The sequence below is a fragment of the Cotesia typhae genome, unplaced genomic scaffold (assembly GCF_013202065.1).
Source record: "Cotesia typhae breed Kobodo isofemale line unplaced genomic scaffold, CoteBio_Ctyphae scaffold_152, whole genome shotgun sequence".
Classification (NCBI taxonomy): Eukaryota; Metazoa; Arthropoda; class Insecta; order Hymenoptera; family Braconidae; genus Cotesia; species Cotesia typhae.
The window spans coordinates 6,520,873-6,545,400 of record NW_027423776.1 but is presented as its reverse complement, the minus strand read 5'-3'; the positions used below and the strand labels follow the sequence as shown (position 1 = coordinate 6,545,400).

Below are 24,528 nucleotides of genomic sequence, written 5' to 3'. Positions count from 1 at the left end.
ATGAATGCCCAAATTCTTACCAGTTGTCGTTGGAATAATAGGTTCTAATTTCCTGAACGGCCGAGTTGATTCTTGTGTCGTAGGCTCCAACGTTGTTGTTACTGATCCCAATTTATTTTTTTTTTATTTCATGCACCATTGATGCAAATAATAGATGCAAAATGAGAAAAATAAATAAATATTTAAATTAATATAAAATAAAAGTATGTAAAATTTTTATATATTTAAATTTAACTAATAGCATTTTCTTTTTTCAAATAAAAATGTGAAATTATATTAAGTATTTCCCAATACATTAGCATGCACTATTTGAAATTCATTCCTTTATAGAATATCGCATCATTGCATATTCATATATAATATATCGCATTACAGATTCCATCAAAGCGTATAAATATACTTTTATGCTATTGAAATGAGGGTGGCCATTAAAATTTTTTAACAATTTTTGTAATATACACGTCGTTATACTTTGATCTGCATTTATAACTATATTTTTATCAATATAATATGATAATTTCTAAAGAGTTTAACGATTTATGTTGAATTAAATTTTTAAAATAACTATTAAAATTTTTTCATTGAAGAATATTTAATAAAAAAAATTTTTTTTTAATTATTCTTCAAAATTAAAAAAGATAAAATTTAATGATACTAAAATTTATCAAATATTTTTTAGTTTATTTTTACTTGCATCGTAAAAATTCATAAATGAACTTAATAAATGAAAAAACAAAATTTTTTGTACCCTCATAACTTGTACAGCTGCTAAGAAAAGCTCTAGTAGCTATTCTAATCTGTAATGCGATGCAAAATAAACTCTATATATATACCAAGTGAGAGTAAGAGCACATCCAATGTATTGTAAGCAGTAATTAGCAGTGAACATCCCCTTGAAGCTTGATAAAATTAACTTACCGTTTTCGACACACATTAGCCCATCGGGTAATAATCTCAATCCGTCGGGACAAGCACAACTGAGAACAGGCGATCGTGAATTTATTTTAGGAGCTGGTAAGCACAAATGACTACAGTGTCCATTGACAGCCTGACACTGGTTAGTGCCGTCGGGTTGTCTGTACGGATGATAAACGTGAACAACCATTGGATTTTGCAAGGACCTGAGCGGTGTCACAGACTTAACTTCTTTTCCCGTAAATTTATTAGCCTTAAATATAGTCTGTTTGTCCCAATCAGACCAATAAACATAATCTTCGAATGTCGTTATACTGAACGGATGTCTTAAATTATCTTGTGAATACAAAACAGTGCGTCTTCCAGTTCCATCGTAATTACACGATGCGATAATGTGCAATTTAGCGTCAACCCAGTATACTTTTCTACCGATTAAATCTAGCGTGAGACCATTCGGCCACGTGACTTCACTTCCAACAATAACCTGAAGAGAAAAAAAAAATAAATTACCAGAGTAATTAATGCTATCTGACAAGATAAATAATGGTTAAAAAAAAATTAAATAAAAAAGCAGAGAGATAAAATACATACTGATCGATGAGATCCATCCATCCCGGCTCTTTCAATGCGTGCCTCATCACCCCAATCTGTCCAAAACATCCATCCCTCCAGTGGATTCAATGCAATAGCTCTGGGCTCTTGTATTTGATCCTTAATCAACGTTTTACGCATATTACCTTCAAAATTAGCAAGCTCAATGGTGTTCTTCCCAGCATCCGTCCAATAAATATGATTATAAATCCAATCAACAGCAAGCCCATCAGTTGTTGTTGAATCCTTGTCAATAACCACCGTCCGCTCATTACCCTCGTCAATTGGAGCTTTGTAAATTTTTTTCTCGTGTACGTCACTCCAGAATATCATCCCCGTACGAAATACAAAATCTAATGCCGTCGCCATTTTAGTATTATTAACAATAGCCGTCATTTCTTGTCTATCTAGTGCAACTTTTCTGATGTCATGTCGCCGAGCAAACAATAGACTGGCATGTCCCTCGGCAGCTTTACACCTCGTGACATTCTTAGGGTCTCGAAGATAACCAGAAGCACACGTACATTTAAATGTGCCCTTTTCATTGAAACAGTACTGCGAGCAGCTTCCTGGCTCAAGACACTCGTCTATGTCTGTAAGTAAATTAGTTTATCGATTATTACCAATTCTAAAAGCAATAGCAATCATAATCATAATGATATTAGGATTAGGGCTTGTAATAATAATGGTTAATGGAAGTGATGATCTATATATGGATGTAAATTTAATTGAACGCGGTTTTGATCGAGTTGGGTATAGCATTGTAATTTATGATGTTAAGTGAGCGTGTACCGTGTACCCAAATAGATAGATGGATTAATTTAACGTATATACTGCGGATAGAATATAGCTCGATTGATATAATAGACGAGAAGAGAAGAGATGAGAATAATCGTAGGTGGTGTTTAATCTCACTTACCGTCACACGTACGATTATCGATGAGTCGATAACCAGGTCGACAGGTACATCTGTAACCAATTGGCATATCAACACATATTTGCGTGCAGTCGCCGTTGTTTTTCAAGCATTCATTGACACCACATCGCTCTTGGCTCTCGTCTTCCCAACCAATACAGTCTGGCTTCTTGTCACAAACCCGGTCCAATGGTATACAAGACCCCTCGCTACACTCAAACTGTGTATGTGAATCACAGGGCGATGCTTTTGTTGAGCAATTTTTCTCGTCGCTGCTGTCTTTACAGTCGGGCTTTTCATCGCAATATGAGTGGCCTAGATAAACAAACAATATGTATTGTTAAAAAACGTACCAAAATACATGATAGCCAAACTACCAAACTAAAACTAAAAATAATAATAGTGGTGATAACACTAAAGTTAGCCGACGTTTTTGATTTTTTTTTATTTATTAAAATAAAACTAAAAAATATTTTTTAAAAATTACACTTATAGGTTTTTAAGTTTTTTACGAATGAAAATTTTTCTTTAATTTATTTCTAATCATTTTTTCAATAAAAAAAATCAATTCTTAAAATTTTTATAACTAATCAATGATTGTAAAAAAATTATTTTTAAAATTTCTACATATAGAATTTTTTTCATTATAATTTGATAAAACATTAAAGTTAGCATCCACTTGACACCATTTTTTAATTTTTCTTTAACAAACAAATTTGTTCCAAAAAATTATTTTAAAAAATTGCATTTTTAAATTTAAAAAATAAAAAAAATTTTTTTTTCTAATTTTTTTGCCATAATTTACGTTTTACAAAAATTCTTAAAATTCTAAAATATCTGCTTAATTAATTTGACAGTTATAAAAATCTAAAAAATTTATAAGCCTATTAAATACAGTATCATGGATAAAAATAAAAAAAACAGTAACTCAGTACCTGAAATGCATGTCCGATCTCCACATTGAAACTGATCAGCCCGACAAGTTATGTTATGACACCTCTCGGGAGACTCGTCTGATCCGTTCGGACAATCTTTTTCATTATCGCAAACCCAAGTCCGGTGAATGCAAGTTAAGTGATCACCACAGTGAAACTCGTGCTCAACACAATAGCTTGAATGCTTATCGATGTTTTTACATCCCAGCTCGTCGGAATGGTCCGGACAGTCGTAATCGCCGTCACACCTCCAACGAGACGTGATGCAGTATCCCTGAGCGCACGCGAAATCAGTTCCCGGACGACAGGTCGTTGGTGGACAATTTTTCTCGTCACTCCCGTCGTCACAATCTTCATCTTGGTCGCACACCCAGCTGCTTTGGATGCACTTTTTGTTTGCACAGGTAAATTGATCCGACCGGCAGGTATCATCTAATTTAAATTTCATTATTATTATTGCATTATGAATTTTTTTTTTAATGCAATTAAATATGTAATTATTGAAGAAAAATTTTTTCCAACAAGAAACATTTTTAATTACAACTTTCATTTAAATATTATTACGTTGGAACAAACTTTTTTTAAAAATATACATATTTAATTTTTTTTTCTTTTTTTTTTCAAGTTAAATGAAAGTAAAATAGTAAAATAGAGAAGAGAGAACAAAAACAAAGAAAAAGGTAGACAAAGAATAAGCTGATTAAAGTACTCAACATTTAGCAATTTAAAAAAGCTTTAGGTATTAAATAAAATTCTAATTTATGTTTTATTATTAAAATGACTGTTTTAACACTCAATACTTAAATTGTTCAGTGTCAACATTTAGTATATATACAAATTATTGTTAAATTTATATTATAAACGCGGAAAAATGTTTAGTCTATGAATATATTACTTAATATTCAATAGTTCCGTTCATTTATGATACGAATATTATTATTGTCATTTTAATAATTTTTTTATTTCGTTACTTTATTATCAGTACGTGACTGAACCAGGAAATTCGAGAGAGTTTGCTTTCACATTAGCAACGATAATATTGGTATGTAAATATTATATATACACAGAATTACATGATCTACAATATATATTCAACAGGCATTTTAAAAGCACTGATATGTCTACGGAAGAGACAACAGTCTATTTATGATATATATTAATATACTTTAATTAGTAGTGAAAACTTTTGATAGTACGACAGTTGTAATTAGTGTAACATGCTTGATTAAAAATTGATGGATCAGATTAATTGATACTTTGAGTTTTGTCCGGTTAATTAAATTTTGCTTTAATATGAAGAATTTTTTAAAATATTAGAGAGAAAAAAATAAATTAATTACCAGAGTAAACACCATTTTTTCGGGTGAAAAATTACTGGTCAAATTATTGACTTTGTAATGCGCATGCGCAGGCGCTATTCACTCGCTAATTTTTGCACCAATTATCAAAATTAAATCAAGTAAAAAATTCTAATTTTATGACACTGAAGTCAGTAGGCATTTGACAATTATTTAATTTTTCTGGAAAAATAAATTAGGTCTAGAAAATTATTTTTAAAAAATTGCATTTATAATTTTTTAAAGCTTTTAAAGATGAAATTTTTCTTGCTATAATTAATTTATGAAAAAAAATTCTCAAAATTTCATTTAATTTTATAAAATTATTTTAACAATCTAAGCTCACTTTTAGCAATTATTTTTTAAAAATAAATCAGTATTAAGCAGGCTTACTTAAAAATGACTTTTTATTTTATAGTTGTTTATGAAAGTACACTTTGGTGTGATTAAATGGAGGAAGAATGAGAGAACTCATCTTTTTAAAAGATTGCTTTTCTTATCGAAATAGTTAAGAAACTCGAGTTGTTTCGATAAACTCAAGTAAATTGTTTTGCGCTTCTCAATGAGCTGGTGTTTTACTTACAAAATGAATAAACAAAAGGTTTAATTTAATTTAATTAAGAAATTCTTTGCGTAAATATTTTGTTTACTGCTAATAACTGTTTTTCATTTCAATGAATATTTAAGATTGTATAAAATTTATTAATACCAGAACAAGTGGATTGAAAATAATAGATATCAATCCTTATTATCTATTTAAAACTATAAAACTATTTTCGGATAAATTCATTATTGATTCTTTGAATAATTAAAAATTAATACAAAAACTAGTAATTTATGTTTGGCAATATGATAATCAAAAATTATTAAACAAGTATTTTTAATTTTAATAATTACTATTATTTATTTGTCAAAACAAGCGCGCTACTAAGCTTCATTAAAATATTTAAATATTTATCGAAAATAATTGTTATAGAAGAAAAATTAAATTTTTACAAAAATTTATTTTTCTTTTATTAAAAATTTCATAAATAAAATTTTTTGTATTTTCTAACGCGTTAATTCTTCTCAGGTGAATAACGCGTGCGCAGAAGGGCCTTCTTTATAATTAGCCCTTGATTATTCAAAATTAAAAGCGTAAATTTAATGAATAAAAATTAAAAAAAATGTTACAATAAATTTTTTAAATGTAAACTTCACCCTTTATTAATTTAATTAAAAAATCTGTCAATAATGTACGACTGAAAAGCATTTTTTCCCCGACACATTTTAATAAAAAAAAAAACTCTTTTAACATTGAATGTCCACTATGAAAAATCTAAAATGTAAGTAATACTTTGAAGGGAAATAGAGTTGTCAGCTGGAATTGAAAAACTAAATTTGACTTTGGCAACTCTGACATGAATCGGTTGATATTAAATATTTATTGAAAAGAAGAAATGGACAGCTAGCATAACATAGCTGATAAGTGCTCCATTACAGCCAAATTGAAAACCATTATATTGAAAATAAGCTAGCGGCCTTTTAAAGTTTTGACCGAAATTTACCCTGGAGTGAATGGAAAGATAAACTTGTTTGAGTAATCCCAATATTTATATTAAGTAATTAATTTAACATAAAGTAGAGGATCATGATAGTTAAAAGCTCATGCATATAGTCAATAAATGGCCAGAGAAATACAAAGTGGTAATGAATATTTGTTGAGTGTACTTTCGTGTATCCTTGAGAGTGGAAATTCATGATATAAACCAAACAGGAGACGTCGAAGTAATACTATATACTGTATACCACATACATACTATGAATTGTTGAGTATTAAAGATCGATAGTTCTATCCTTGAACATAAGGGTTCCTATGTGTATCAAGTTTGTACATACTAGCCACTATGTATGTACTTTTCTACATAATAAATGTATATGCATGCAGAATGCAGTGATAAGTATACGTTTTGCAGTAAATTATTTAAAAGGCAAGGTTTACTTTTATTTATATAAATGAAAGAATGAATGAATGAATAGAGTCAGATTTGAAAGTGTTAGACGAGATTATCAAAGCGAGGATGCTTGTTAAGGAGAATTGAATCTACAGATATTAAGTGACTGGTATTATATTATCATTATAATTATAATTGTTATTATTATAATTATAGGTTATAGTATAACACAAGGCATTAACGGTGGGTGGTGCATATTAAGCAGCTTACTGCAGTCAGCCTCATCAGAACCATCTGAGCAGTCTGGGTTATCGTCGCACATCCAAGCCAGTGCCACACATTCACCGTTGCCTGAACGGCATGTGAACTGGTCCACTGTACAATTTTTGGTATCTAAAATTCCCAAATTAATGATGATATTATAATTATTTTTACTGTTATATGTGATAGTGTGTGTAATTATATTTTAATAATGAGACTTGATATTGCTTAATTATTTTTAAATGATATGTATAAATTTGATACCAATTATTTTTAATGTTGAGAAAAATTTTAATAACGAGATATGTATTTTCATTTTGGTTGTTATTTGAACAATAGTGTTCAAAATTTGATTAATTGAGAGAGATATTATGTAAAATGATATTTAGGGTCATAAGATATGGTTTTAGTGTAATTAATACAAATTCTGACTTTTGGAGATTTAATTATGTTTAATTGAAAACATATTAAACAGTCTTGATTATTTTTATTGGAATTAAATTTAGACTCATGGTTTTTTGTGTTTGTAGTTATTTTTAGCACGATAAGATAAATTTTTGTTCAGGATACTGACAAAAAAATCAATTTGATTCAATAGAAAAAATTTTGAATCAAGTAAAATTTTTTTTCAAGATTAAAGATTATTAAAGTTTTAAAAATAAGTTTCTTGGTTCAAGATTTTTTGAGTTGAGTTAATTTTTTTTTTTTTTTTTTTGGTATTTTTATCTTGAAATTTAAAATGAAAATTTTTATCTTGTTTTAAATTGAAAATTTTCAAGTTCAAAATTAGAAAAATGATAAAATATTTTTAAAAAAATCAAAAATAGAATTTTTGAATGAATATTAAATCAATTAAAATTCTGTAAAATTTTCTAAAATTAAAAAAAAAATTCTCGATATTTTTAATTTGAAATTTTGATTAGTTTATTTTATAATTTACTTATTTATTCAAAATACACATTAAATAATAAAAAAAAATTTAATTTAATCACAATTTGTATTAATCATCATTATCAATAATAATTTACATTTATAACAAAAAACATTAAAATATTTTTCATTTTTAGTTTAATTTCAAAAATATAACTTGTCAAACTTTGATTTCCGACTTTATAACACAAGCAAGAATAAAGTAGTTATGTAACAAAATCATAATAGGATTTGTGGATTATGGCAGTATTGTTGTCTATGATATTGACGTATCCTCAAGTATATAATATATAATATATCGTTCATGGAATGTCATGTAAAATGCATTGTATACTAGTTTGCAGTAATAGAATTAATTCGGTTTTCGATATTGAGTATTCACACTATTAATATACAGAATTAGTATCAGTTACTAATATTGTATAACTTTTTCCGTAAAAGAATTTTATCGCCATTAATTATTAGTTATTAATACCGATAAATTTAAAATAAAATAAGTCGTACGCATATCTTGTAGTTGAAGCTATGGTTATGAATTATGAAAAGAAAAAGAAATTTTGTAATTAATTATTTAAAAAAAAAATGAAAAGGTCAATAATGATAGCTCACGTGTGTTATTAACTGGAGCATATATGGCTGAAGTCCATAAAATAATATTATAATTATACTCTTGAGTTTTAAAGTTTCATGGTCACTTAAATAGCTTTTATGAATGTTTGAATATTTAAATAATGTGTGAAATGAAATTATCTTTGGATCAATAGTTCTGGTTATATTTGAATTTTTCTCAACATTTTGTTTACATGCATTTCCACAATGATTATTATTATTTGATTAAATAATTTATCTCCTGAAAAAAAATAAAATAAATGGTTATAAAAAGGGAAGTTTTCATCATCTGTTCCGTAGCGGATCGTAAATCTAAAATAAGAAAATGAATGAAAAAATATTTTCTACTCTCTCAGATTAAGATTTCCAAAATGTAATATATTATACAAACATAGTGTAATTTATTCTCTTGTCTCTGACGCAGAACTATATTATTATCGTCGGATGCTTCGGGATCGATCGATAAACTTACTGTGACAATTTATCTCATCTGCTCCATTTTGACAATCATTTTGGTGATCACAAATCCAGAATTTAGTGATGCATTCACCTGGGCTACATTGAAATTCTGTTTCCCTATTGCATGGTTTCAGCCCTTTGGTTCAAATTTTACCACACACATTAAGTAATTAATTAATTAATTAATTAGAAAACATGTAATTTAATGAGAATTAAATTTTAAGTACAATTGTATTTTACTTATCTAATAAAATAATTATTATTATACTAATTTTATAATTATTTCCAATAATTGTAGTTACATTATTGGTTATTACGATTTAGGATTTGGGGTACTAATTGAAACTTGAATTATTAATTATTTGCAGTATTAACCATGTGCGCACTAATAACTTAAATAAATTTAACAGATACGCTGATTTTCATTGCATCATCACTATAGCGCGTAATCAAACTAATAATTAGAGTGGAACTATGATCTCAATCTGTTTTCAAGTGAACGCAAAAACAAATGACCCGTTTAATTTTTCTGATAAAATTTTTACTGAGGAAAAATTTTCCTGGCTTATATTTATTTATTACTTGATATTAAATTTTTATTCATTTATTTTAATTATTTGTCATAAATATTGATTCAATTTTTATTGTTTTTCCAAGATTTGATAGCCGCCCGAAAAATTGACGACACATACAAAAATTATAAATAAATATTTAATGATAAGTGATAATTGATAATATACTGATAGAAGGATTTATTTTATTAACTATTAATAATTTAATTAATTTAAAGACAATTCTTCAATTTATTAAATTTTAGTAAATATTTTTTTAACATTCAACAAATATTTATTAATACTTAATAAGTATTTATTAATTAAATTTTTAAATTATTTCCATTAATTATGTTACATTATAATAACGTTTATTTTAAAAACCAAATTCTATCACAACTCATAATTATCTTTTATATTTTTAAATACTAAAAACGTTAATTTATTTAGTGAATTGAATTATCATCATGTATTTCAGCTATAGAGTTAAAAAAAAAAAGTGTCAAAAGAAAATTCCTATTTTTGCTTTTTATTTTAATAAATATTTGTTAAATTCTATAATGTTAAAAAGTCATTTATTAACAGTTAATATAGCTTATTAAATACAAAAAAATCCGTCTATCAGTATACATTTGCTATTCTTAAAATTTTTTATCAATAGTTGTTAATTATCATGGATATGAGTATAATAATTATTGATTCAAATATATATTTTGATAAAAAATAATAAATAATCCTTTTTTAAAATTACGTTTACGTTAAAAATTTTTTTCAACAATTAAAAATCTCAACATTGTTTAAAAAACATCAGTAAAATTTTTAATTAAAAATACTCTATTTTTTATTTTGTTAATTAAAAAAAAAAACTCACTGCTCAAAAAGTTAAATTGAAAAAAAGTTTATAGAACGCATCATAAAAAATTTTTTATTTTTTATATCCACAGTAAATTAAAAAAAACTTATTTAGTTAAAACGATAACAGTTTTAAATAAAAAATTATTTTATCTCATAAATAATTTTCTGGTCAGTTAACGCATAGTTGAATAAATAATTATTTGCAAACGGTAACTTCTTTCACAATAATAAAAGTAAATATTATTATTATTGTTTGAGAATTGTATTAAAAAGCGTTTCCATTTTTTCCATTAATATTTACTTAAAAAAGTTTCATTGAGCAAACTTTTAATAAAGCGATCTAAAGAATTCAATCTGATAAAGTAAATATTGCCTTTAAACTCGAATATTAAAACACAATTGTTTAATCTACTTATAGTGGTTATAATCACAAACACTCTCTTGAAAACAATTAAGGTACAAATAAATAATTTTTTGGTTTTAATTGAAATTAAAAAAATCGGAGAATTTAAAAAAAATTTCAAAAGGCGCGTGTAGTGATAAGATAAATTAATGCTTAATGTCAGAAAAATAAATATAAAAAGGAATGTATTTATGAAAATAGAAGAGATAATATATTTATGGTATATATTCAACGGTAGCTGCTGAATAAGCTAAACAATTTTACTATCTCTGAGTCTCGGGCTTGCCATTGTGCGCAAACTTTGAATTAATACTGCATGTATATCATATATGGGTTTTGAAATATCCAGAGAGATATATAAATTTTTTGTATATGCTCTTAACATATTGAATTTTTAATAAATTATATAAAAGTGCTCGTATGCAGCTTGATAATAAATGCGAGTGCGTGTTATAATTGAATTTATCTTGTGTACTGGAGAGTTTTTTAGACATAGATATATGGATAAATATGTACATAGTTATCTTTGATTTTTTAGCTTTGCGATACACATGTACACAAAAATATATAGCTTTGGTTGCACTTTGGTATAAAAGATCTCGATTGGCCCTTGTTATCATTAACCCAGCTACTTCCTGCTTTCGTATTCTATGCAAATGGATACCTTTCTACGTACATTCATACTGACGTTTTATCTGTTTTAAAAATTTACATCCTACATTCAAAAATACTGCTTTTATAAATTTGAGCATGAGAATTCATGCTCATGTAATTTTATTAATCCATTTTCTACGTATGTTTGTATTAATATTTGACCAATTAATTATTTATTGTAATTAATAAAAAAATCATATTTTTTTTTCTGGCTGAAGTTATTGAATATCTATAGTAATTTTAGTAACTTTTTTCACGAATAAAAAAAATCAACTGACACCGATAAAAAATTAATTTCATTTAAAAGAAAAATTTTTGGGTCAAGTAAAATTCATTAAGATCAAGTACGATTACTTAATATAATAGTTTTTTCCTAAATTAATCTATTCAAAATAATTTTGTTGATTAAAAGACTTTTCGCTTTTTTGTTAGTGTATAATCTAATAAACTTATATTGATTGTATAATAATTTAAGAAAAATTTTTTTGAAAAAAAAATAGACTAGTACTAAATTTTTACAAGATTTACTGACCATCAAAGTAAAAAAAAAGTTGAAAAATAATTTGATCAAAAATATGTATACAAACTAAAATTTTTTTATAAGCTTTTTAAAATTTATTTTATTAATTTACGATTCTTTATTCATATTTAAATTTATCATTATATCTAATTTTTATTAAATTTAATTTAATAAGATTAGTGTTTTCTACAAGAGCATTTTAGAGCTTTTTTTTTTTTATTCATTCTTTTAATAAAATAAAAAAAATATTTCATTTTTCTAAACTTTAGTATTAGTATTTATCTATTTTAATTATTAAAATATTTTTTTCTTTATCACTAAATTATAAATCGAAAAATATCAAGTTAACATTAAAAAAAAAAATTCCCCCTTTGTAATTTTAATAACTTTTAGTAAGAAAAATAAATTTTTCGAAACTTTCAGCAAATAAAGCCCAGCTTATCAACCTAAAAAACTAAATTGTCATTATAGAAAAAAATTTTTAATTAAATTTCCGTAAATACCTGCCAACTAAAATCCTTATTACCAAGTTAAAAATATGAAAGTAGACAAAAAAAAAGTAAAAACTTACGGCAAACAGCAGGATCCTCGTCAGAGCCATCATAGCAGTCATGTTCTTTGTCACACTGCCAATTTCCGGGTATACACTTGCCACTCTTGCACTTGAATTCAGTTTGGTTGCATGATTTCGCTGGAAAATGGTCGTAATCATCAGAACCGTACCCAATTGCCGTTCCACAAAATATAAAATAATAACACACGTAAAGTAATAAAAAATTCTCCATTTTATCTTTTATCATTTCAATAAATATTAAATAATAATAATAAATCACAGTTGCAATTTACATTTACGTAGGCGAACAGAGAAAAAGATACTTTTTTTTATTTTTCATTAAAAAGATGTAAACGATCAAGCGTATCGACGTGGATGGTCGTGCGATGGAAGCCGCGAAAGCTGTAAGCCGCCGCGTGCGAACCTGGCTTATATATAGTCTCGGAAGGAGACATTACATATATTACACATATCAGTATCTGTGTCTATAGGAGGATGATGGTGTTGACGCTTCTGTGTGGAGAGAACCAGATCAAACGATCTACTATCACGCGCGCAAGTCTGGTTCTCTCTATCATGCTCCTGATCCTTCAGTATCCCTGATTCTTCTATTTGTCTCTAGGATTCAGAGACTCGGGTCTAGGGTGCTACTTTTGCCTTTATATGACTGTATGTAGACGTAGACAATACTGAGACACTCAGATGAGAGCAAGAACAGAGGACAGGAGTGATGTGAGGGTTGTATAAGAACCTCCACTCTCTCGTAATTGTGCTAGTACCCGTGCTGGATCTATTCAAGTATATCAAACTCAAACTCTCCAAGGATTCTTGACGATAGTGTTGAGTATTACAGTCATGTCTATCGGTCAAACGACTTCTTATCCAACACTTTGAATTCTCTCAATAGCTTCTACGTAACTATCTTTTAGTTTCTATGGACTTGAACCGATATGCTGCATTAGAACTATCATTAATGCTATTTAGTCTTCTGTTATATACAATAGTGTTATTGTTGAAAGAAAAAAATACTTTTTTTACAAATATTTAATGGAAGTTTATTTTTGTGACGGTGTTAGATTTATTTGAAATTTAATAATTGTATTTAGTCTTATAGCGGAAGTTACAGAAAATTTTTTTTTTTGTTTCCGGAGAAAAAATTTCTGTTGAGAAAAAAGAGCTTTCTTGTAACAAACATGTAAATTGTTGGAAATTAAAAAAATTTTTTTTTATCAAAAAAAAAAATATAAAAAAAAAAAATTTTTTTTTTAATTATTTCATTCAAGTTTTTGGTGACAAATTATTTTTCTTGTACTATATTTAATTCTACTAGAAGAATAGATTAAGTGGATGAAAATTTTTGATTTAAACTTTTTTGTATAATAAATAAAAAATGATTTAAAAATTTCAACTGCGACCTTTTGGCTTCTAGGATTTGATATATTCAATTTGTACTATCAATCAATCGGTCAGTCGGTAAAAAAATATTTATTTTAAAATTAAGCTCAGTGTATATTAAAAAATTCAACCGGAATATGTATGTTATTTTTTTTTTTTTTTTTTGGTATCTATTTATTCATTTATTTTAAAATGAGAAATGAGAGGACACTAGATATTCTAGGCGACTGGGGATTTGTCCCACTGGATAAATTGAGACAATTAAATTACTGGGATGAAAATTCGTTGATTGGTTTTATCGATAGCCGTTTAAACAATTTTTTATGAAATTTACTCTTTTGGTTTGCTTTGAATTTTTTTTTCTTGACAATTTATTTATTTCTGACGGCTTATTGATTCAATCTAATAAACGCCTGATATATTGTTTCATATATTTTTTATTTAGTAGGAGGGATGAATTGAGGAGAGAATTTATGAATATTTATTGGAAACGAAAAAGGTAAATGCATGAGTAAATATTCATTGGAGAAATTACGGATATTATTAAAGCCTTGGAAGTCAATCGAATGTTTATATATTATTTGAATAAAATTTAGAAAAGTATGAGGGACAAATTTTAGTTAATTTTTTATGAAAACAATTAGTGTTAACTAAAATAAAAGGAGAAATTACGGATTAAAGTTATATTATAATGGAACAAGTAACCTATTAGTTAGAATTATAATTCTTCGAATAGTTAAATTTTGTTGTATAAAAACGGTATAATATTGTGGGAACTGAGGACAATATTTGGCGCTTGATAACTTGTTAGTGACATATATATTGACTTTGAACTTTTCCTTAACTAAACACAAATGTCAGCGGCTAAGATGCCAAAAAAGGATATTGAAAGAATAATAGCTAACTGTATTAGTTATTTGATGGTATATATATTGATATTGATTTGATTATATTGACTACCATGTGATCAATAACTTAGAACCTTGACGGGCCAAATTAATCAACTAAATAAAAGTGAAAAAGTTATCAAGCACACACTGCCTTCAATTCCTACTGTATTTTATTAATTATTAATTAAATTAATAATCATGGGCATAAACGATTCTTGTTATTGATGGTACAAATCTCATTATTTTTATTTTCTACTAGCAAGTAGTAGTTTTTTCCCGTGGATAGTAATTAGTGTCCGGTAGAACGCAAGATTAAGGGGATTGACAGTCAAAATTTTTTTTTATCCAGCTGGTTGTTATTAAATTTTACATTAGAAATAAAATTTATTTATTTGAAGCCTTTCACAGTTATTTTGGTTACTAAAATTATATGTTGAGTATCAAGTCGAGTTGAAGACCCACAGAAATATATAACAATTTTTCTGAATAATTTTTAACGATTTAATTGCTTGGAAAGTCTAATTACGGAAGTTTACGATACTCCGCACCTGATTTTCAAAATTAGAAGCTCTAAAGAACTAAAAAGTTTCACAGGATCGCGTTTTTATCCATGAAAATTATTGAAGATCAGACGTTGTAGTTTTCATTTGAAAAATGGGAATGCGCTCGTTAGTTAGAGAATTTTTAATAAAAGAATAATTCTATTACCTCTATACCTGATAATTAATTCCGCTTCTGTTTTTTACAGCTCTCGCGTCTATATATAACTACATAAATAAATAAATAGTAATTTATCATCAAAAATACTATTTTTAACAGTTTTATTTTGCAACTTCTTTTCATATCTGCATTAGATATGTGATACCAAAATGACGATATTAAATTACTCAGAAGTTTCAATTTTGCTTTCATTTATATCCGGTTGGATATCAAAATTGAAAACAATATCGCCAATATAAACTCAAATACATAAATGGGATCAATGGTTGAAGTCAGCTCAATCCAAGAAAATCCATAAATATATAAATTGTATCCTATAGAAACTATTCACACGAATAAATCCGAATATCTCGAAAAAGCAAATTAAACAAATATAGAACGATATATATTAGTGTAATAGATTTTGAGTTATTAAATGATCAAACGGAATTATAAATCTCAAGATAACATGACAATGTAAAATGTCGTTTAAAAATAAAGTAAAAAAAACTAATAAAAACGATAAGGTCATAACTATAACGTAATATAAAGTGGTACACATAGTAGGTCACTTGAAAGATTCATCTCCGACGTAATTCTGAGAAATCATCACGAGATGGTATACATTTCTTAAGGGAATATTATGACCCGTTTACGTGAAGATTTCTCTTTCTTCAATATAAAGAGCGCGATATTAAGAATAACAAAAGTACAGAATAAAAAAAAGTTTGTTAATTAATTAAATAAAAAAAAAAAAACAGTTGAGTCGAGTTACGTTAACTTAATTATCTTTTGTTATCTATACTACAAACGAGTTGAGATGGAAGAAATATAAAGCAAAAAGCGCAATAAAGAAGCTAAAAAATAAAACACAATATATAAGGGTATTTCAGTGTAGATAGTTCATAAAAATACATTGTAGAACAACATTCTTCTGAATTCTTGGCTTAGTGTACCGTGACTTTATTTTTCAAGACATTGTTCTGTTGGTACATTTTAAAAGCTTTTTTTTATTATTGCTCCTACAAATTTTTCTTTATATTTGAAGATCAAAGTTATTTCTACTGTTGTTATATTACTTTTTCATATCAAAGTTTCATTGGTATTTTTTTAATTAAGTTTAATTAACGTTAGTTTATTAAAATAAATTTTAAATAATTTTATGCACAGTAAAAAATGAAGAAATTAAAAATTTTAACTTAAAAAAAAATTGATAGTGAAAATATTTCTATTTTATATTATTATCTTGAGTGATGAAAATTGAATGATTATCAGTTGAAAAATATTGCATCATCATTAAGCGGTTGACTTGCTGTAGGCAGCAAACCAGTTCAAAAGAGTTGGGGTCGATATTTTTTTTGGCCACAAGGACATTTTCAATGAAATTAAATCCGATCGTGTTTGTTGTTAAAACACAACCGGGATGGAATCAAGATATATTGAGCATATAAATTCATTGTTAAACATTACCAGGTATATAATAGAAACAAAGCGGACACGAAATAAATAGAGCTAAAGTTAATCACAGTAAACAAGGGAAAAAATATTGCTTTGAATAATCAATTGTTAACTTTAAAGTTTAATTTTATATATTTATATTTAAAAAGTGAACCATGAGTTATTATAGCTAATTGCTCATTCGGTAATTTCTATAGATTTTAATTAAAAAAAAAACGGATTTCATGTTAAAAAATTTTTTTCACCGATCAACAAACGTTTTTGTACTAGAAACAGCGTTTTATATCTTGATGGGCAGGTTTTCCACTATTCATAACTCTTCTATTAATTTTTGATCCATGATTGATACATGAGTAGAGATATTGATCACCAAAGTGAAAATTATTTTTGCTTTGATGGTCCATCATTTTGAGCAAAAATAAAAGTTGAATTGGGTTACCAATAAAAAGTAATTTTTTTTTCTTTAAAATATTATCAATGTCCCAATTCATTTATTTTAGCATTCATAATAAAAACTATAATTAAAAACAGTCTAATATGAAAAAAAGGCCACTCGGTAGCCGAAATGAATGTAGATTTCATACTTCAATAAAAATAATAAGTTTAAAGGCGTTTGATCAATTAAAAACTTAAAAATTTTAATAATTTTGAGAATAAAAACCAAAAAAGTCAATTTTCGAAGTTTATTGTCAATTCAACAAATTTTTAATAAAGGGATAATAATTATTTTTAAATAAGAAATTAGTAATGTAACTTTGAGCTCATTTCATTGGTGACTACGTATTCTTAATAAAAAAAATAAGTGTAATTTTTCCATCTAAAAGTTATTTGATTGAAAATATATTAGATTTTCCTGCAATTTCATAACTTTTATTTTTATAATTTTCTATTTTTACCATTTCATCGAATGGGCTGTATCAAAGCTTTGACAGAAACGTCTTTTAAATCAAGCTGAAATTATTCATAATAGTAAAATTATTCTTGGTTCTTGACTTTTGAGATGTCAATCTGTTCCAGCGTAAGTTAATAATAAAATAATCTGCACCAACTAGTACTTTGAAGAAGTATTTATATATGTATAGTAGAGGGAGTAAACTATTATATTACTCTATAAATGGTTTTGTACCGCCGTTATATTAGTCAAGTTTCCATATAAATTATCCATCTGGCTCGCATGCTGTAGCATCGGGAATTTTTATGGAATAGTTATTAAGTAATGGAGAACATCTGTTATATTTTCTCGACTCATTAACTTCATAATTTTTTAAACTTTACCTCCCCTTTTTTTTTTTTTTTTTTTTTATTTATTAATATTTAAATTTACTTTAACAACTTTCTTACAAACTCAATAATTCAATTTGAAATTTATTGTAGGCGGGATTTTAAATTAAGCCGAGTTTGCTTGTACTTCTTCCTTCTTGTCTCAAGTATTTTTACTTCTGTCAAGTATACAAAAAATAAGTAATAATAAATAGATAAATAAAAAAAACTATTATAACGTTTATAAGTTTATAAGTCAAAGAGAATAAATTTAAAAAATATAACGGATGTATTTAATTATTTATTATGAAAAATACTTTAAAAAATAAACGATAATTATAATGTAAACTTGTGAAATAGTTTTATAATTAAAAAATAAAAATTCATTCAGTTTTAATAGAATTTTTTCTTCTCAGTTTCTTCAATACTTTTTTACTGACCATAAAAAATCATCATTAAAAAGTTTTTTGAATACTGAATAAATTTATAAAACTACAATACGGCTGTGAACAAAGAATCACATTATTTTTTTTTTTTTATTTTGAGTGATGTGAAATTAAATTGAATATTAATTTTTTAATATAAAAATTTTTAATTTTTAAAAGATTATAATTTACATAATTATAAAAATTTAAAGATCTTTTCTATAAATCCGCAAGTGTCCGATCCGAGGTAAAAAATGGAGAAAAGTTTTAAAGTATTTGTTATCTGGGTTTTCTTAGAAACCAAAACAATACCTCTCCAGGGTAACATAACCACTGGAAAAAAGAGAAAAAAATTCGACTTTGAAGACAACTGAATTCCATGTAGTTTGTCACCAGAAGGGAGATTGTAAATTAAAATTTTCTTGTGTAGATAACCATCTAGATTATGTGTAATTTTAGTTTCAAAAGTTTCCAAGAAGTGTAATTTAAAAATTTTTTTAATTTCTTCATTCTCGCTTTTAGTTACAATAAAACAATAACAGTTCAAAATTTTAATAAACTTAAAAAGTTATAATTATTTGTATTTGAATTTTTCTGTACTTTTATAAACTTACGAGTATAAAAACTTAATTGAAATGTAAAACCGAAAATTTGTGATAGATTAACACTTTAACACATCATTTTATCTATATCGTAAAAAGTAATTGGCCTACGTTCAGAAAATTATGCTATCATCAAATTTTATTACCTTAAAATAATTTGCAAAGGTTTAATTTCAAATTCTGGGTTAAATTTTCTAAAATACAAAAAAAATGTAAGAATACTTTTTTATAGAAAATTCAATTTTTAATTAATAAAATCCTTATCAATTTTTTCGAAAATTTAGTTCTATAGAAAATACAATTATTTTTACGAAAAAAATTTCAAGTATTTAATTATGTAAATTTCCGAAAAAATTATACTCTAAATTTATAATTAATTAAGAATAAAAAATCATTTAAACTTCCATATCTTCCAGCAACAACACCATCAAAATTTCACATTGATAGAAATTTTCCAACTTATTCTTATCACATCAATTTACATTATCAATTATCTATATTGCGTGCATGACCTCTACAAGAATTATCCTTTACTTTACAAACTGAAATTTCCAAGCATTAAATCACTTGTCCGACACTTCGAACGGTCCAGTTTTAATAGTAATCATTTATAATCTCAACAATAAATCATCAAATATAATTGAGTTCAATAAGTTCTCAATCTCCAACATTATCAGCGACTAAAACTAAAACACGGAAATAAAAATTTTAAATTCTCAACAATTAGTGTCACATTCTATCCATCATTTAATAATAAAATTTGCCGGAAGTTATATTAGCGAGCCTGACAACAAATCAAGTGATTACAAAATAGAACTAGTTTTCAAAGAAAACGCCTCAACTACACTCCTATATCTACAGTTCTCCTGGAGATAAAGAATAAGAATAAGACGATCAATTTTTTTTCCGAAATAAAAATAATCAATACAAAAAAAAAAGGAATTAAAAAATTGTCACATCGTAATCCAGGACCAGACTTTTAATACCTTCAGTTTAATAATTTAAAATTTTACGATGTTACATCGTAAAAATTCGTACAATGACTATTTTTATACGCATTTTTACGATGTAACATCATAAATTTGAAAATGTAAATTCATGAAAGTGAAGATGGTGAAAGTCTGGTCCTGTATTACGACGTGGCAATTGTAATGTTTCCTAAATTTTTTTTATCTGTTTATTTAACTCTAAAAAAAAAAATCAATAAGCATCAGTGACATAAAATGTGAGTTCGACAAACAATGTATTCACGATCGTAAATTCCCAGGGCTTAAAGTTGAGTGTAATGGAGTTAAATACATTAACAGGGCACATATAGGGTACAGCCACCTGATGACTTTACTCTGTTTCAGTGTTTCTGGTCTTATGAATACACGTGTCGTGTATACTCGGTTGGCTTTCACTGTAATTATATGGTATGGTATTGGGACGACTTAGTTGCCTAGTATGTGGTATTAATGTGAAAATATATATATATATATATATATATATATATATATATATATATATATATATATATATATATATATACTTATATATAAATGATACGATTAAGCACCTTACTCTATATAATAACTAACGATATAAACGGCATTGGGAGCTGGGGACTAGAGACTAGAGACTGGGACCTGGCCAACCAGTCTCTGATGCAACAGTCAACATTGCCAGACCTTGCACTATGAATTACAATAGCCAGGAGGCAGCACACAAGACGGTACGAACAGCAGATGAGAATAGACAAGACACAAAAGGGTCATGCTGAATGTTCAATACTCAGCTGTAAGCTCCAGTCTCTAGTCTACTGCCTCAGCTTCAACACTCTGGTTACCACTAAATTAAATACCTATTGTCAACCAGGCTAAGTCCAAAACTCTATATCGCATTGATCGGAAATCACATATCGCATTTACATTCGATGACATTACATGTTTAACAATCATCCTCATTGGACCCTAACGATAATCCTTATCGATGGATCTCCAGATAAAGACTTAGTAGTAGTTAAGGACAACTACCGGTGTGGTGTCATGTGGCGCCAAAACTAGTGGTCCAAATATTAACAAGAAGAAGAAAAAGATTATCAAGAAAAGCATCAAACAGAATAGAGAATCAAAAGTCAAAAGTTTTAGAAAATAAAATAAAAGAAAGATAAGGGCGTGACTACTTTTGTCTGATGCAAGATCTTCAAGAGGCTGCGTGATGTACTCCACGTGGAGGTATATAGATATATATACGCATATACAGGCGGCTTACTTTGGAATTAAGAAAATAACGAAACAAAAAGTAGAAAAGTAACATAAAGACGCCATACAACTGGAATCTTTCATCATGCTTGAGATATACAGAATAAGATGGTATTTAGAGAATTGTCGGAGAATGTAAGAATAAGTATATTGATTGCTTCTTAGACTTTTGATTGTAATATTTGTTCTTTTTCTGTACTAGTTTTAGTTTTATCTTTTTACTTTTAATTTGGTTTTGTTATTTGTTCAGTAAAAGCTTTTTTCTTGTTTATTTTATTAATGCGGAAATTGAGGATATTTGGGAAAGAGAAAATGGCTTTTAGCTTAAGGATAGCTCTGGTGACCTAGAGGAAAATAGATGGAAATTTTATAATTGTACGTTTGGGAGTTATGTTGAAGGAGATACTGGGATTTTTATGGACACGTGATGCGGGTTGTTGAGAATTAATAAATTAATTGGTCTTGTCTTGAATTACTTGTAGTGTTGAATCGGTCTGTGGCTATGTCTATGTTTATATATAGTTTTGTCGGTGTTGTGTGGTTATAGTAGAGAATAGAGACAAGAAAGAGTGAAAGGTCGGATCCTCGACTCTTGTACTAAGATAACCTGATGAAATGAAGCTGTTAAAGTAGAACGTTAAACGTTAATGCGTATTAATTTGTTGATAAAGTCTTATTTTAAGAATGTTCTATTTTAAGATTTGTTTTATTATTATTTGTGTAGTTGAGTAACATTTTTGTTATAGATTAGGTTTATATGTAATTAAATTTCGTACTATCGGAGAGGTCGACCAGAGCCTTGTGTCTTCTTAATATTTTATATATTTTTTTGGTAATAGTTAATTATTTGATTAAATAATTGGTAATTGATTTTGTCATAGCAAAATTATTTTTAAAATTTATTTCATAAGTACTCAAACTTTGCATAGTGTGATTAAAAATATTGAAAAATTATTGAGCCAAAATTTTTTTCAATCATAATTTAATAAACATATTTTATTTTTCTTTTTTAGTAAAACAAACGTGTTTTAAAAAAAAATTTTATTTCAGAATTACTTTAGATTTTTTTTTTTGTATGATCTGTATTATATTTTATAACTTATTATGTATTGCATTTGGTTCTAAAGGAATTCTGCCCTTCAACTAATTCAATAAATTAAATTACATTATCACTATTATAAAATTCATTATTGATGAATTCATTCAAATTAATTAAAATGAAAATATATTTCCACTTCAGAATTCACAGTACTTAACTGTTACCAAATTTTAATATTTAATGTTAGAATTAAACTCAATAACTCTAAACTTTATGGAGATCATTCAAAGTCTAGAATTGTTTACAACTCATAGTTCATTTGTAGTAATATTAATATTTACAATTAATAATAATCTGAATAAAATAATTAATGAATGGTAATGGTCGCAGAGTCACATAATAATATCTAAAATTTAGTAAAATTTGAAATTTATCTTTCATTATAAATTATGTCATAAAAATTAGAGTGTAGCTTAAATTATATACCAAACCTTTGGATAATAAAATGCAAAAATTATCAAAGCACATCTTTCATCTAGTGTGATCCATGTAATTACGAACATTCTGTAATTGAGTTTACGTTATACGCGAATTATCATAAAGTAATTAGTAACATAATCGAAATTTAAATTAGAATTATATGTATCCATTACTTTTTTAATATTTGTAAAGTTTCAGCCACGTTACTAATAATTATATTATTCATTATTGCCATACATTTAATTTACATCATTGATGATAATGCTCAATGTAAACAAAGTCGTGTCAACATTCGTTATATTATTTGATTTGCACAATAATAACAATAATTGTTTATTCAGAAATTTTTTATCCTTCAAATACGCGATAATAATCATCAAATTATTATTATCGTAATTGTAATTGATAATAATAATCTAGGTTAACAAATTCTGGTTTGAAAAACTCTTGAATCTTTTATTTTTATAATTCGCAATAAGAAAAATTTATGAGAAACTTGTATCACTTTTTTGTTATTTAAATTAATATTGACAGTACAATAGCCTTTACTTATCAATTATCATTATCACAGTTTTCTATTTTATTTATTGTGAGTAATGAATATATTATTCTTCATCTATAACCATTGTTTGGCAATGATCTTTAAGTAGTTTTAGATAAAACAGTAAATATTGTAATTATATTTTTTTATGAATTCATTATTTGATTCAGTATTTCGCATATTTTAAAGTAACATAAAATAATTATTATTTATTATTAATTATTATTATGTAGAATTTAAAAAAACAAAAAACTATGGATGCAAATTAAAAAAAATTATTCCTTAATACTAATTTAATTTTTAAATAAAACTTAGAAATTATTAGATGTCATTAAATATCATGGAAATAAAGCGACATAATAAATATTGACGAGACGCTGTTTATATTGAACATTATCATCAATAAAACGATGTAAATTTAACGTAGGACGATGCAAAATAATGCAAATATTTTTCAAAAGTTTAATTCATTAAAATTCAAGTAAGAAATCAAAAGCTCTAACTTCTGTGCATAAGTTTTCATAAAAAAGCAGAAATCTCATATTCTCAAAGTTATTGCTCTTTACCAATTACTCTAATCATAGCTATTCATAACATAACACTGTTGAAGCGCGTATAGAATACTGTAACTCTGTAACGATTAGTTATTATTAAAATAACAACCTGACCTGCTGCAGAAGCTTCAAAACTGAGATATCGTATGTTACAGTCAAATTAATAAACGCAAGTACACACACATAAGAAATATATGTATGTAGGTATGTGTGTAGGTGAGAGAATGGCTTCATACAGAGTATAAATTCAATAGCGAATGGTCCATAGTGGATCCGAAGTTTCATATTATGGTCAATCGATATTCTCTGCCACATTTAGGTGGGATGGAAGTGTGCTTCATATTTCGTATAAGTATTTATAATAATAGCGATGATTAATGTCGTGAAGACAAGAAGGAAAACTGATGGAATATTGGTAATCCATTTGGATAGTGACTCACGAAATGATACAATTAAATTTTTGAACAAATTTTTGAAAATTATAAAAACTTAATACCTGAATTCGACTTTATTTTAAGG

At 26.5% G+C, this 24,528-nt stretch overlaps 1 protein-coding gene across 6 annotated transcripts in view; it reads right to left on the bottom strand.

Annotated features, from left to right (window-relative positions):
- LOC141536410 (low-density lipoprotein receptor) overlaps positions 1-24,528 on the bottom strand; it is a 43,157-nt gene that overhangs the window by 2,032 nt on the left and 16,597 nt on the right. For 3 of the 6 annotated variants that reach the window (XM_074256906.1, XM_074256911.1, XM_074256910.1), the window contains exons 3-9: positions 12,442-12,561; positions 6,899-7,021; positions 3,358-3,789; positions 2,426-2,737; positions 1,507-2,099; positions 919-1,399; positions 21-101 (exon numbers count right to left, since the gene is read on the bottom strand). In XM_074256906.1, the coding sequence (XP_074113007.1) occupies positions 21-101; positions 919-1,399; positions 1,507-2,099; positions 2,426-2,737; positions 3,358-3,789; positions 6,899-7,021; positions 12,442-12,561 (2,142 nt within the window). Of the gene's footprint in view, positions 1-20; positions 102-918; positions 1,400-1,506; positions 2,100-2,425; positions 2,738-3,357; positions 3,790-6,898; positions 7,022-8,900; positions 9,024-12,441; positions 12,562-24,528 lie in introns of all 6 variants that reach the window. The other 3 variants (XM_074256907.1, XM_074256908.1, XM_074256909.1) reach the window with 3 other exon arrangements.